The sequence below is a fragment of the Rhinoraja longicauda genome, chromosome 11, assembly GCF_053455715.1.
Source record: "Rhinoraja longicauda isolate Sanriku21f chromosome 11, sRhiLon1.1, whole genome shotgun sequence".
Classification (NCBI taxonomy): Eukaryota; Metazoa; Chordata; class Chondrichthyes; order Rajiformes; family Arhynchobatidae; genus Rhinoraja; species Rhinoraja longicauda.
Genome location: NC_135963.1, coordinates 57,870,988 through 57,886,828, shown reverse-complemented (window position 1 = coordinate 57,886,828; position 15,841 = coordinate 57,870,988). Strand labels below are relative to the sequence as shown.

At 48.1% G+C, this 15,841-nt stretch overlaps 1 protein-coding gene across 1 annotated transcript in view; it reads left to right on the top strand.

Annotated features, from left to right (window-relative positions):
• The first annotated feature begins 9,855 nt into the window (after positions 1-9,855).
• LOC144597961 (procollagen galactosyltransferase 2-like) overlaps positions 9,856-15,841 on the top strand; it is a 65,114-nt gene continuing 59,128 nt past the window's right edge. Inside the window, exon 1 of the mRNA XM_078407807.1 lies at positions 9,856-9,961. Within this exon, the coding sequence (XP_078263933.1) occupies positions 9,960-9,961 (2 nt within the window). The 5' untranslated portion in view covers positions 9,856-9,959. The remainder of the gene's footprint in view (positions 9,962-15,841) is intronic.

Below are 15,841 nucleotides of genomic sequence, written 5' to 3'. Positions count from 1 at the left end.
GGCTTGGTACAAATTGTCCCTGGTGTGTGTAGGGTGATGTGCTGGGATCGCTGGTCGGCGTGGACTCGGTGGGCCTGTTTCCATGCTGTATCTCTAAACTAAACTAGACTAAACTCTAAGTGGCTGAGAGTGTGTAAAGTCAACAATCAGCTCCTGATGTTGAGAGCAAGGTTGTTGTTCTGGCCCCGTTCAATCAGCCGATCAATCTCCCTTCCACACTCCGATTCATCATTCTCTGTAATTCGTCCAACAACAACGATTCAGCCAATCATCCCTGTCCCGCCTGCAATTGGTCCAAAACGCCGCAGCGAGACTCCTGACGGGTACCCGTAAAAGGGACCACATCACCCCGATTCTGGCCACTCTCCACTGGCTCCCAGTACAGTACAGAATCAACTTCAAGCTCCTCCTATTCACATACAAAGCCCTAAACGGGCTTGCCCCCCCCCCCCCCCCATATCAAAAGTCTTCTAACCCACCACTCTATCTCCAGGTCCCTCAGGTCGGCCGACTTGGGGCTACTCACTATCCCGCGGTCTAGGCTTAAGCTCAGGGGTGACCGCGCTTTTGCGGTTGCAGCTCCTAGACTGTGGAACAGCATCCCTCTCCCCATCAGAAACCAAAGATAGACACAAAATGCTGGAGTAACTCAGCGGGTCAGGCAGCATCTCTGAAGAGAAGGAACGGGTGACGTTTCGGGTCGAGACCCTTCTTCAGACTCATTATCAAGCACAATCAAGCGTACTGTTCTATGTTCTAACTGGTGAACAATTACATGGACAGTTCTGGGTGCGAAGTGCAGAAAGTTTTGAATGCCTATTTAATGCCGATGAAAACGTAAACCGCCTTCTATCTCGTGTAACTGTCTCAAAGGTAATTTCCTTGTTGCTTTTGCCTGTGGCGATTGGTGACTGCTTCCTCAACATAGCTGCAGTTTGGAGTGCTTTAAAAAACGTCGTCCATTCTGCTGCCAAAGTGCGGATTGCCAGTGAAAACACCAGCTGGCTTCTTGCAGCGGTCTCAACGCCAACTTCGTGACCAGCCGCTAACTTGCAACCACCATTAGTGCCGCTCGGCTGGGACCCCTGCCGAACGTAATGAGGCCTGGCACCTGACCAAGAGACGACAAGCAATGTTACAGGCGATGGATTGCCCAGCCTTGCCCCGGGCTCAGAAATAAATGCTCAACAACATTTGTGAACGTTGCATGGATACAGAAATCGTACTTTGCTGGCTTTACCTTGCACTAAACGTTATCCCCTGCATCCTGTATCTGCGCACTGTCAACGGCTCAATTGCAATCGTGCATTGTCTTCCCGCTGGCTGGATAGCATGCTACAAAGCCTTTTCACTGTACCTCGGTACACGTGACGAGAAACTAAACTGAACTAAGTGCCGGGAACAGACGATGTTTGTGGTGGGTGAGACATGTGGAGAGGCCTCCTGGGGGATTGGATTCCAGCATGAGCTGTTTCTCTCTGCACAGATGTTGCCTAACTCCTGCTCGATTTGTTTGAATTGTATGTTTCCATCATCTGCAGAACTTTTTACTTGTGTTTAAATGGAAAATAATGGCATTATACTCAGGTAAAGAAAAATTTAAGGTCACACCACCGGATTAGCGGACTTTTGAAATACAGTGTGGAAGCAGGCCCTTCGGCCCACCGACCACTGATCAGCGTACACTAGCTCTACCCTATGCACTGCGCACGGCCAATCAACCTGCTAAGAGTCTGAAGAAGGGTCTCAACCCGAAACGTCTCTCATTCCTTCTCTCCTGAGATGCTGCCTGTCCCGCTGAGTTACTCCAACATTTTGTGTCTACCAACATGAAAGGAACTGCAGATGCTGGTTTACACAAAAGGATACAGAGTGCTGGAGTAACTCAGCGGGCCAGGCAGCATCTCTGGAGAACATGGATAGGTGACGTTTTGCGTCGAGACCCTTCTTCAGACTGGTTGTGGGGAGAGGTGGAGAACACTGGAAGAGTGGGGGGGGGGGGGGGGGAATGACAAAACCTGGCAGGTAATAGGTTAATCTTTGGAGTGTGGGATGAAATCAGAGCACCCGGAAAAAACCCACGCGGTCCCAGGAGAACGTATAAACTCCGTACAGACAGCACCCGTAGTCCAGGGCCGTCTTAACGCATGGGCCTGATGGGCACTTGCCCGGGGCCCCACGAGCATAGGGGCCCCATGCTGATCTGTGTATGTTAAGTGACTTGCAATAAATAAATACTACTTTAAAAATGTAGGTTCAATAAGTGCTTTTTTCGCAACATTTTCGGTCCCTAAGTGCTTCTCACAGCGATCTGTTTCGTAACAATGAGCTCCCTAAGTGCTTTGCTTTTCCATCCCTAAGTGCTTATCACAGCGATCTGTAAGTGCTTTTCGCAACAATGTAGCACCCTAAGTCCATCGCTAAGTGCTTTTCGGTAAGTGCTTTTCGCCGGCACGACAGGGGGGGGCTGGTAGGGAAAGGGGGGTGGGGGAGAGTAACGGTAGGGGCCCCAGTACACTGCTTTGCCCGGGGGCCCATAATGCTGTAAAAACGGCCCTGCCGTAGTCAGGGTCGAAACCGGGTCCCCAGTGCTGTTAGGCAGTAACTCTACCGCTGTGACGCCCTATTCTCTTCTAATCCTTCTACCACTTATCTTGCATCAAAGTCTTTCCTTATTCCCTGACCTATTTTCTCTGTGGAGACAGGGCAATGTGGGGTTAAGATCACAATCAGATGGGCCTTGATCTAATTGAAAAGTGGATCCAGTTCTAGAGTAGACTCAAAATGCTGGAGTAACTCAGCGGGACAGGCAGCATCTCAGGAGAGAAGGAATGGGTGACCTTTCAGGTTGAGACCCTTCTTCATACTGACCCGAAACGTCTCGACCCGAAACATCACCCATTCCTTCTCTCCTGAGATGCTGCCTGTCCCGCTGAGTTACTCTGGCATTTTGTGCCTGCCTTCGACTTAAACCAGCATCTGCAGTCTATCTTCCTCCAGTTCTGGAGGCCAGGTGTCCAACTTCTGCTCTTGGTTTGTACCTTGTTTGTGTGTTTGCCTGGCACCTTACCTTACCTCGGCTGGTGACGGATGCAGTCGAGACTGGGTTGGTCGGTTTGCAAGGCCACTTTAGCTGAAACAAGCATTGACATGGAAGCGTTGTGCGTGTGACCCGCGGTGTGGGCCCGCTGTTGGGGCTGCAAAGAGCGGGATTAATGCTTTCATTATAAAGCCCAGCATGTGGTGTTTTAGGCAAAAAAAAGAATTAATTAAGGAAAATTCCACACGCAACATCACAGAACATCAGTCGTGGGGGCTGCCAGATTGAAGTGCGTCGTCCAAATAATACTGTAGCCCCCAGGAACCGTTCAGCTAATTGAGATCACATGCTACATAATACTTTCAACAAACAACATTGAGACCAGGGATTAAAAGGCAAAACCGTCCATCTGCTTGACACCAGGGGAAAAACTGTGGTAACTAACTCACTGGCACCAGAATCTGTCTCTCGTTATGTGGGCTTGTCAATTAAGATTTTCACTTCTCTGCTCGTCAGAAAATGGGTGATATTTAGCAGGCAGCGAGTTGACTTTCCCAGTGGAGGTGTGAAAGCTGTGGAAGGTATGTTGCATGCTCATTGGGCCGATTGGGAAATTGGAGTCAGACAAAGTGAACTGGTGAAACATTTTAAGGACGTCCGAGTCCGACCCACTGGAATCTGTTCATGGCTACAATTTAGCTCACAGTAAAAACAGGCGTTACAATCCAAATTTGTACCTCTGTACACCTTTGTGCATGGATACTCGGAAGAAATGGGGTACAGGAATGGATTCTCTTGCCCGCAGTAGGGGAATCGAGAACTAGTGGACATAGGTTTAAGGTGAGGGAGTGGTGAAATGTCATAGTGGGGGTGATACGGTGGCGCAGCGGTAGAGTTGCTGCCTCATAGCGCCAGAGACCCAGGTTCGATCCTGACCTTGGGTGCTGTCAGTAAGGAGTTTGTACAATCTCCCCGTGACCGCTTAGGTTATTGGTCGATTAGTCGGCTTGAGTAAAAAATTGTCCCTCGTGAACGAAAGAACTGGTGTACGGGGTGATTGCTGGTACGTGTGGTCTCAGAGGGCTGAAAGGCCTGTTTCCACACAGTATTACTAAAGAAAAATAAGGAACTGCAGATGCTGATTCACTGAAAAAAAGACAGAAAGTGCTGAAGTAATTCGGCAGATGAGGCGGGTCTGCCTAATCGCTGAATTACTCCAGTACTTTGCGTCTCTAGATTTATATGAATCTCGTTTTCCACTATTACTAATCAATTAGAACCAGGCCATTTGGCCCACCAGGTCTAGACTTGCCCACGTTCAATCTCAACGTCTGTGCTACTGTGTCGCAGTTGTTGACTGTGGTTACTATCGATCATCTTCCCTCACTCACTTACACCCACCAGCTCCTCACCACAACCTGTGCTGTCTGTGTGGAATTTGTACGTTCTCCCCGTGACCTGTGTGGGTTTTCTCCGGATGGTCAGGTTTCCCCCCACACTCCAAAGACGTACAGCCTTGTAGGTTCATTCGCTTTGGTAAAATTGTAAATTGCCCCTAGTGTGTGTAGGATAATGTTAATGTGTGGGGATCGCTTGTAAGTGTGCATTCGGTGGGCCGAAAGGCCTGTTGACGCGTTGTACCTCTGAACTAAACTAAACTAAACAGTTTAGGAACCCCTAAGGAACCTGAGGGGTGACTTTTTTTACACAAAGGGTGGTGGGTGTATGGAATGAGCTGCCGGAGGAGGTAGTTGAGGCAGGGACTATCGCAACGTTTACGAAAATTTTAGACAGGTACAAGGACCAAACGCAGGCAGGTGGGATTAGTGCAGATGGTCGGCGTGGGCAGGTTGGGCCGAAGGGCCTGTTTCTACGCTGTTTTACTCTATATCTCTAAAGATGCCGATCCAAAACGTTACGTATCCATGTTCTCCGGAGATGCTGCCTGACCCATTGAGTTACTCCAGCACTCTGTGAAACGTCACCTATCCATGTTCTCCAGAGATGCTGCCTGGCCCGCTGAGTTACTCCAGCACTTTGCTTCCTCTTTTGTAAACCCGCCTCTGCAGTTCCTCGTTTCTATATCTGTGGAGGAAATGGATAGGCTAAGTTTCGGGACGGGACCATTCTTCTGAATGACTTCCCCGTGAAAACATGGGATGAACAACTATGCTCACAGATTTTCTCTGCAGAATGATCCCGACCTGAAACTTCGCCTCTCCATTCTTTCCACAGATGCTGCCTGACCCAACGAGTTACTCCAGCAGTTTCGCTACTTTAGTTTAGTTAGTTCGTTTAGTTTATTGTCACGTGTACCGAGGTACGGTGAAAAGCTTTTGTTGCGTGCTAACCAGTCAGCGGAAAGACAATACATGATTACAACCGAGCCATTTACAGTGTATAGATACATGATAAGGGAATGACGTTCAGTGCAAGGTAAAGCCAGCGAAGTCCGAATAAGGATAGTCTTAATATAAGAAAATAACTGCAGATGCTGGTACAAATCGAAGGTATTTATTCACAAAATGCTGGAGTAACTCAGCAGGTCAGGCAGCATCTCGGGAGAGAAGGAATGGGTGACGTTTCGGGTCAATAGACAATAGACAATAGGTGCAGGAGTAGGCCATTCAGCCCTTCGAGCCAGCACCACCAGACCCTTCTTCAGACTGATTTGAAGATAATGACTTGTGTGACAATTTGATTGATTAATTTCAGTGCTGCCTTGAAGCATAATTTCTTAAAGACACTATTATGAAAATATAAGTAGTAATGGGTATAATTTAACGTTTGAGGTGGTGAGAATCCCAGACAACCTCAGCTCTGGTGACCAACTGTGCAATTATTTCTGAAGTTCTCAGTGTGTTTTTTGGAGTGAGTGCGATAGATGGGAAATATTCTCTCTCTGCACTGAGGCCTCCATCTTGTTGACCTTGGTGTTCGGTGTGGATTGATATTATAGTGCTAAGTGGCCACTTTATTAATGCCAAATATTTCAGGTCTGTAAGGGAGGAAATTCTCCACTTTAATTTGAGACAGAGCGAAAAACAGATTCGCAAAATTCTAAGCTTTCCCAAAAAATATCCCACCTTCCCCTTTCTCAGGGGAGTGTGAAGAGATGAGCAAACTGCAAATCAGTTTCGGGTCACATCATGGATGGAACCTCATCTACTGTATCCGCTGTTCCAGGTGTAGTCTCCTGTGTATCGGCGAGACCAAGCGCAGGCTCGGCGATCGTTTCACTGAACACCTCCGCTCAGTCCGCCTTGGCCTACGTGATCTCCCAGTTGCCAAACACTTTAACTCCCCCCTTGCATTCCCACACTGACCTTTCTGTCCTGGGCCTCCTCCATTGTCAGAGTGAGTGAGGCCCAGCGCAAATTGGAGGAACAGCACCTCATATTTCGCTTGGTCAGCTAACACCCCAGTGGTATGATGTTGATTCCTCTAACTTCAAGTTTACTTCATTGCTTTCCCTCTCTCTCTCTCTGTCCGTCGACTATCCCAGTTCTCCGACTTGTTTCACTGTCCTCCTGATTAAATGTTGTTTGCCTCGTTATCACCTTCCCCTCAGCCAACAATGAACCATTCTACATTTCCTTATCACCATCTGCTTTGATCGCTCATTTTCACACCTTGCCCTGCCATGCCTCTAGACTCCCTCTCCCGTGACTCTCAGTCTGAAGAAGGGTCTCAACCTGAAACGTCTCCCATTCCTTCTCTCCAGAGATGCTGCCTGTCCCGCTGAGTTACTCCAGCATTTTGTGTCTCTCTTTGGATGGAATTACAAGCTCTATTTAGTTTATTTTAGTTTAGAGATACAGCACGGAAACAGGCCCTTCGGCCCACCGAGACCATACCGACCGGCGATCCCTGCACATTAACACTACCCTACACACACGAGGGACAATTTTACATTTACACCAAGCCAATTAAGCTACAAACCTGTATGCCTCTGGAGTGTGGGAGGAAACCGAAGATTTCGGAGAAAACCCGCGCAGGTCACGGGGAGAACGTACAAACTCCGTACAGACGGCGCCCGTAGTCGGGATCGACCGTGGGTCTCTAGTGCTGTAAGGCAGTGGCTCTACCGCTGCACCACCGTGCCACCTTCAATATAACCATGCTTCAAAGCACAGCTCCTTAAAGGAATGACGTGGTACATAACCTTACATGTAGGGTAATGCCAAGGTTTCCTGTGTAGTGAATTAATACTCGTTTGGAATCAAATAATTGACTGATCTTAAACAGAAAATAGAGTCCAAAGTCTTGGTGCATGAGTTAGGAGAATCTCACTAGCTTTGTGATCATGGCAATGTTTTTCATGGAATTTTGCATTTGACAAACTCAACTTGTTAGGCAAGTGAGACACAGAGTGCTGGAGTAACTCAGCGGGTCAGGCAGCATCTCTGGAGAACATGGATAGGTGACGTTTCACAGAGTGCTGGAGTAACTCAGCGGGTCAGGCAGCATCTCTGGAGAACATGGATAGGTGACGTTTCACAGAGTGCTGGAGTAACTCAGCGGGTCAGGCAGATCAGATTGGTTAACGCGGACTGAGCGCAGGTGTTGAGCGAAGCGATCGCTGAGCCTGCGTTTGGTTTCGCCGATGTAAATAAGTTGACATCTGGTCTCCCGGTGGCTGAGCACATCAACTCCCCCTCCCACTCCCAGTCTGACCTTTCTGTCATGGGCCTCCTCCAGTGCCATAGTGAGGCCCACTAGAAATTGGAGGAACAGCACCTCATATTTTGCTTGGGCAGCTTGCAGCCCAGTGGTATGAACATTGACTTCTCCAACTTTAGATAGTTCCTCTGTCCCTCTCTTCCCCTCCCCCTTCCCAGTTCTCCCTCTATCTTCCTGTCTCCACCTATATCCTTCCTTTGTCCTGCCCCCCTGACATCAGTCTGAAGAAGGGTCTCAACCCGAAACGTCACCCATTCCCTCTCTCCTGAGATGCTGCCTGACCTGCTGAGTTACTCCAGCATTTTGTGAATAAATACCTTCGATTTGTACCAGCATCTGCAGTTATTTTCTTATACCAACCAGCCCATCGACCACCTGTGCACCAGTTCTATGTCATTCCACTTTCTCATCCTACAAACTAGGGGCAATTTACAGAAGCCAATTAACCTACAAAGCATACTATGTGTATTTCAGTTTAGTTTATTGTCACGTGTACCGAGGTACAGTGAAAAGCTTTATGACTCTATGACTAACAATATTTATCTTCTATGTATTTACTCTGACACCCAAAGCCCAAACATTCCCCATGGGCAGATGTAAAACGAGAGATTAAAAAAATAATTTGAAGATGGTTAAAAATAATTTGATGTGCTACAATGGTGAGGACTATATTCTGCACGCTGTACCTTCCCATTTCTCTATCTATTGTAGTTGAGTTTGAACTGATTGTATTGATGTGTGGTATTATCAGATCTGATTATGCGGTTTATTTTTAGTTTAGTTTCATTTAGAGATGAAGCTTGGAAACAGGCCCTTCAGCCCACCGAGTCCGTCAAGTCAAGTCAAGTCAAATTTATTTGTCACATACACATACATGATGTGCAGTGAAATGAAAGTGGCAATGCCTGCGGGTTGTGCACAAAAAGAATTACAGTTACAGCATATAAATAAAGTTAATAAGTTACTATTAGTGTCGACAAAAATTTAGTCTCTGGGGTTATAAAAGTTGACAGTCCTGATGGCCTGTGGGAAGAAGCTCCGTCTCATCCTCTCCGTTTTCACAGCGTGACAGCGGAGGCGTTTGCCTGATCGTAGCATCTGGAACAGTCCGTTACTGGGGTGCCAGGGGTCACTCATGATCTTGCTGGCTCTGGATCTGCACCTCCTGATGTATAGGTCCTGCAGGGGGACGAGTGTAGTTCCCATGGTGCGTTCTGCCGAACGCACTACTCTCTGCAGGGCCATTCTGTCCTGGGCAGAGCTGTTCCCAAACCAGACTGTAATGTTGCCGGACAGGATGCTCTCTACAGCACACTCTACATGCTCTCGACCACACCAGATTTTATCCCAGACACTAGGGACAATTTACAGAAGCCAATTAACCGACAAACCCGCATGTCTTTGGGATGTGGGAGGAAACCGGAGCCCCTGCGGAAAACCCGTGCGGTCACGGGCAGAACCTGCAAACTCCGCACAGACAGCACCCGTAGTCAGAATTGAGCCTGGATCTCTGGCACTGTGAGGCAGCAACTCTACCGCTGCGCCACCGTGCCGCCCCAATGTACTATGCATGGTATTTCTGATCTGCTTGGATAGCATGTGAAACAAAGCTTTTCACTGTACCTCGATACAAATAACAATAATAAACCTCAATCTGAGGCGATACTTCAAGTCGTTCCTATTTTCGGAATACTGTCAAACTCAATTTAAAAAAAATTGTTTAGCCCTCACAGAAAAGCAACATTCTTTAATCATTCAAATTAAAATCTTTGTGCTTACGGTGGCATAGTGGTGGAGTCACTGTCTTGCAGTGCCAGAGACCAGGGTTCCAACCTGTGCCGTCTGCACGGAGTTTGTACGTTCTCCCCGTGACCCGCGTGGGTTTTCTCCGAGATCTTCGGTTTTCTCCCACACTCCAAAGACGTGCAGGTTTGTAGGTTAATTGGCTTGGTATAAATGTAAATAAAATTGTCCCCAGTGTGTGTAGAACAGTTAGCGTGCGGGGATCGCTGGTCAGATGTGGATTTGGTGTTTCTGCGCTGTATCTCTAAGCTAAACTAAACTAGACTACTAATTTATAGCCCATGTTTTACTTTAGTAACCTGCGATGATTTTTCCTTCCCTTAGGGCCGCCTCAGACCACAACATCGACAACACAACTGGAGTCCTGCGGGAATGGTTAAAGAATGTCCAGCAAGCTTACCATTATGTGGAGTGGAGGCCTCTCGAACATCCCATGTGAGTATTCCTGATTCCCGGAAACACACACCTTGGAAAACGATCGTGCGGACGTGTGCAAAACCGTGAGAGGAACTGATCGGGTAAAGGGTGCAGAGAACGTTAACGAGGATGTTGCCAGGACTTGAGGGCCTGAGCTGTAGGGAGAGGTTGAGTAGGCTAGGACGCTATTCTTTGGAGCGCATGGAGAATGGGGGGTGATCTTATAGAGGTGTACAAAATCACGAGGGATAGATCGGGTAGATGCACAGAGTCTCCTGCCCAGAGTAGGGGAATCGAGGACCAGAGGATATAGGTTTAAGGTGAGGGGGGGGAGATTCAAAAGGAAGCTGAGATCTACCTTTTTTACACAGGGGGAGTCCAGAACCAGGGGCCACAGTTTAAGAAAAAGGAGTAGGCCATTTAGAACGGAGATGAGGAAAACCTTTTTCAGTCAGAGAGTTGTGAATCTGTGGAATTCTCTGCCTCAGAAGGCAGTGGAGGCCAATTCTCTGAATGCATTCAAGAGAGAGCTGGATAGAGCTCTTAAGGATAGCGGAGTCAGGGGGTATGGGGAGAAGGCAGGAACGGGGTACTGATTGAGAATGATCAGCCATGATCACATTGAATGGCAGTGCTGGCTCGAAGGGCTGAATGGCCTCCTCCTGCATCTATTGTCTGTTGTCTATTGTTTATACCTTCTACCAGCTAACAATGATCTATTCTACATTTTCCTTGATCTCCATCCCCTTTGCCTCGTTTTCACACCTAACCCTTCCTTATCTCTGTCCCTCCCTCTCCCCTGATTCTCAGTCTGAAGAAGGGTCTCGACCTTAAACGTCACCCAATCCTTTTCTCCAGAGATGCTGCCTGTCCCGTTGAGTTACTCCAACATTTTGTGTCTATTTTGAGGGATCCATCTGTGGTAGCAGGGGGAACCCACGTTTACTAAAGAAAGGGGACGTCAAGCCAAGTCAAGTTTATTTGTCACGTACACATACAAGATGTGCAGTGAAATGAGTGCAGTGCAATAGAGCAATAAAAATAAACACACAATCACAACCAACACAAACAAAAAAAAAGAACCATCCATCACAGTGAGTCTCCTCCAGTCACCTCCTCACTGTGATGGAAGGCCAGAATGTCTTTTCCCTTCCCCTGCCGTCTTCTCCCACGGTCAGGCTGTTGAAGTTGCCACGTTCCAGGCCGCGCCGGACGGTGAAAGGTCTGCAGCGGGCCGACCCAAGCAACGTGATCCGGGGCGGGCGAAGACGCTGCCACTGCACGTCGGGGAGGTCAGGGCTCCCGACATTGAAGCCCCCGCCGGGCAGAGAACTTCCCGCGGCCTGTCACAGGCCGCGCCGGACGGTGAAAGGTCCACGGCGGGCCGATCCAAGCCCCGCGATCCGGGGCGGGAGAAGACGCTGCCGCTGCCGGAGCTCCCGATGTCGGCCCCCACCCAGGGGCCTGCGAGCTTCCAACATCCACGCGGCCCGCGCTGAAGCCTCCGAAGGCGAGTCGCAGCCGCTCTCGCAGCGCCACCACAGCCTCCGAAGGCAGCCAGCGCCGCAGATGGTAGAATGGGATGCTTCATCTTGGGGAGCAGATGTGATGGAGACGGAGAAATTGAGAGTAGGGGATGGCATCTTTACAGGAGCCAAGGAGGTATAGTCCACATAACTGTGGGTTCATAGTAGACATTCGTTCAAGAAACATTTGGACAGGTACATAGATAGGACAGAGTTAGAGGGATATGGGCCAAATGCGGGCAGGTGGGACCAGTGTGAATGTGGGCAAGTTAACTGGTGTGGGAACGTTGGGCTGAAGAGCCTTTTTCCACACTGTATTACCCTATCAGTTGATATTCTGTGCCCTGTGATGCAGACAGAGTGGTCAGGAAAGGGGAAAGAGACGTTGAAGATGGTTCAAGTGAATTTAAGGGCAGGGTGAAGTTACCGGTCAAGTTAATGAAGTCCATGAGTTCTGTTTCGGTGCTGTATCTCTAAACTAAACTAAAAATATGCAATTAAACATTACTCAGTGGAATTCATGTTGCATACAATGCTGGTGCCACCCATGTTTGACGCCATTTTATCATGTTCACAGTCCCGGCCTGGTTAAGTGTAGCCGCGATGTCCTCCGCTGCTACCCCACCGCTGTAGGCCGCGTGCAGTGCACGTGCTCGGCCTCTTGGAGCGGAGCCCGGTCCAGCCGAGCCCCAGGCTGCTGCAGGGCCTCCAGCGGACCACTCCCCGGTCCAGCCCAGCCCCAGGCTGCTGCAGGGCCTGGTTGTTGTCAATAGACAATAGACAACAGGCAATAGGTGCAGGAGGAGGCCATTCGGCCCTTCGAGCCAGCACCACCATTCGATGTGATCATGGCTGATCATTCACAATCAGTACCCCGCTCCTGCCTTCTCCCCATACCCTCTGACTCCGCTATCCTTAAGAGCTCTATCTAGCTCTCTCTTGAATGCATTCAGAGAATTGGCCTCCAATGCCTTCTGAGGCAGAGAATTCCACAGATTCACAACTCTCCGACTGAAAAAGTTTTTCCTCATCTCAGTTCTAAATGGCCTACCCCTTATTCTTAAACTGTGCCCCTGGTTCTGGAGGGTCTGCTGGTGAAAGGTCATGAGCTGGTGGGAGGTACCTGGGGGGGAGAGGGGAGGGAAGTGATGGGGCGGTCCAGAAGGCGAGACACCATGGCAGAGTGAGAGTCTGCGATAAACTGGAGCTACCTGAAGCAGCTGCCCAGTAGCTGGGTCCATGGGCTACAAGATCGGTGTGGTATTGCAGTACCCACAGCTGTATGACCGGCCGGCATTATTTGGGGCTCAATGAAAATGGTACACGTGACATAGAGTCGTGAGTTGCACACCACTCGTCTCCACCAAATATATTGTGGCACAATAACCATTAGGAGGCCAAATGCGTGGAGGGCTTTGTGGGAAATCAATGAGTGGAGAGTGTTATACTGGCATATGTCCCAAACTGAGCAATGGCGGCCTTACTTCCAACAGCACAGCAGAATCAGTAAACACAGTGTGTCGGAACGGAACTGCAGATGCTGGTTTAAACCCGAGATTCTAGGCTACAACTGATTCAATTCAAGGTTATACACAGATTACACCACTCTAAGGTTAAGCTGCATAAAATCTTTCCTGATCTCTCACCTTTGTGTAATAGATGCAAGACCGCTGAGGGTACACTCGCTCACCACTTTTGGACTTGTCCAAAACGTCACAACTTTTGGTGTCTTTTATTTCAATGGTACTCTACTGTTTTAAACGTCACTTTAACTCCGGATTGAAACTGCTCTATTCGGGTATTCCACAACGCTTGAGAAGCTAGACCATAATGCTCGCACAATCTTGGTTTATGGTATGGTCATTGCCAACAGATGTATTTTGAAACTATGGAAATCAGACTCTGCTCCTCAGTTTGAGACTTGGTTAAGAGAATTAATGGGCATCTTACACGTAGAGAGGCTGAGATATGAATTGTCTGGCAACCCTCAGAAGTTCTTCAACATATGGAACCCAGTGCTGCAGCATATTAAGGACAAGTAAAACTATCCCCTCAATGCCACACACTTTTGTACCTTCTTTGAATCCAGCAGTGAAAATACTGAAATATTTGACTTGTGAAAATTACCTTTTGCCTTTTGTCTTTTTTGTCACATTGTAGCTATGTTTTTCTAAAATTATTTATTTTTATTTATTTATTTGTTTGTTTTCATAATTATGTAGGGAAGGGGAGGGGTGGGGTTTACTGTTGTTGTTGTTATAATTAATTTTTAAAAAATTTTTTTAATATAATTTTTTTTTTTTTAAACCCGAGATTGACACAAAAATCTGGAGTAACTCAGCGGGACAGGCAACATCTCTGGAGAGAAGGAATGGGTGACGTTTCGGGTCGAGACCCTTCTGCAATGGTTCAGGGGAAAGAAAAACATCTTCCCTTTCCCCCCGACTCTCCAGTCTGAAGAAGGGTCTCGACCCAAAACGTCACCCATTACTTTTCTCTTAGATGCTGCCTGTCCCGCTGAGTTACTCCAGCTTTTTATGCCATGGTATTCTGGAAACAATATAACAAGCGGAAAAAAGTTCAGTATATATACAAATATGCACGCACGCACGCACGCACGCACATATAAGCAGAAAAGGTAGTGGCCCAACTGTAGAGCAGCTGCCTCGCAGCGCAAGGGGTCGCTCTTCGATGCTAACCTCGAGTGCTGTTTGTGTGGAGTGTGCACGTTCTCCCTGTAACCACATGGGTTTCCTCCGGGTGCTCCGGTTTCCTCTCGCGAGCCTGAGGTGTGCTGATTGATTTGCCTTTATAAATTGCCCCTCCTGTAAAGCTAGATTTAGATTTAGATTTAGAGATACAGCGCAGAAACAGGCCCTTCGGCCCACCGGGTCCGCGCCGACCAGCGATCCCCGCACACTAACACTATCCTACACACACTAGGGACAATTTTTACATTTGCCCAGCCAATTAACCTACATACCTGTACGTCTTTGGAGTGTGGGAGGAAACCGAAGATCTCGGAGAAAACCCATGCAGGTCACGGGGAGAACGTACAATCTACGTACAGACGGCGCCCGTAGTCAGGATCGAACCTGAGTCTCCAGCGCTGCATTCGCTGTAAGGCAGCAACTCTACCGCTGCGCCACCGAGATGATAGAAACTGGGGAGACCTGAGGAGAATGAAGGGAGGATTCTCTGTAGAAAGGGATTAACGTGTGGGTTGGTCGGTTAACTGGCCACTGTTTTAAACACTAATTATTAAACAGTAATTAAACACTACAATGTTCTGAATTGTATAGACTTGGGACATTGATTTTGTCTTTTTGCACTATTATTGTTTGTTTTTGTGTCTTTGTACGTGTGTGTGTACATTTGTGTGTTTGTGTACGTGTGTGTGTATACATTTGTGTGTAGTGTGTGTGGATGTGTGTATATGCATGTAGATGTATGTATACCTTCGATTTGTACCAGCATCTGCAGTTATTTTCTTATACTAGATGTATGTGTGTGTATATGTGTGTTTATAAATAAGATGGTCAGCATGGCCTCGGTGGGCTGAACAGCCTCTCTCCTTGCTGCATGACTCTAATTGCATTAAATAATAAATATACACTTTGTGTTTCACCGTAGAGCTTTAGGCTGTGCTTTCTCCTTTAAGATTTCCTGAACAATATTTGGCCTTGACAGATCGTGCCTGACCTTCTGTAATCTTTCAACGTTTTCATTATTGATTCTGCAGTTGGCTCAATGAGTCCAGGGGCTCTTTCCAATATCTCTGTGAATTGGTATTTGCATTGATTCACAGGGAAAAGCTAGCTCTTTATCACAGACACAACGAACTAGATCCAGAGGCAAGTGTTTATTCTCACATGTCCCAGACAGAACAATGAAATCGAGACCCTTCTTCAGACTTCAGTCTATCTTTGATTGAAACCTGAATCTGCAGTTCTTTCCCCTGGTCCACTCGTCCCTTCCTACCCAAACCACCCCATCCCCGGGCACTTTCCCCTGCAACCGCAGGAGATGCAACACCTGTCCCTTTACCTCCCCCCTCAACTCCATCCAAGGACCCAAACAGTCTTTCCAGGTGAGACAACGGTTCACCTGCACCTCCTCCAACCTCATCTATTGCATCCGCTGCTCCAGATGCCAACTTATTTACATCGGCGAAACCAAGCGCAGGCTCGGCGATCGCTTCACTCAACACCTTCGCTCAGTCCGCATTAACCAACCTGATCTCCTGGTGGCTGAGCACTTCAACTCCCCCTCCCACTCCCAGTCTGACCTTTCTGTCATGGGCCTCCTCCAGTGCCATAGTGAGTCCCACTGTAAATTGGAGATACAGCACCTCATATTTCGCCTGGGCAGC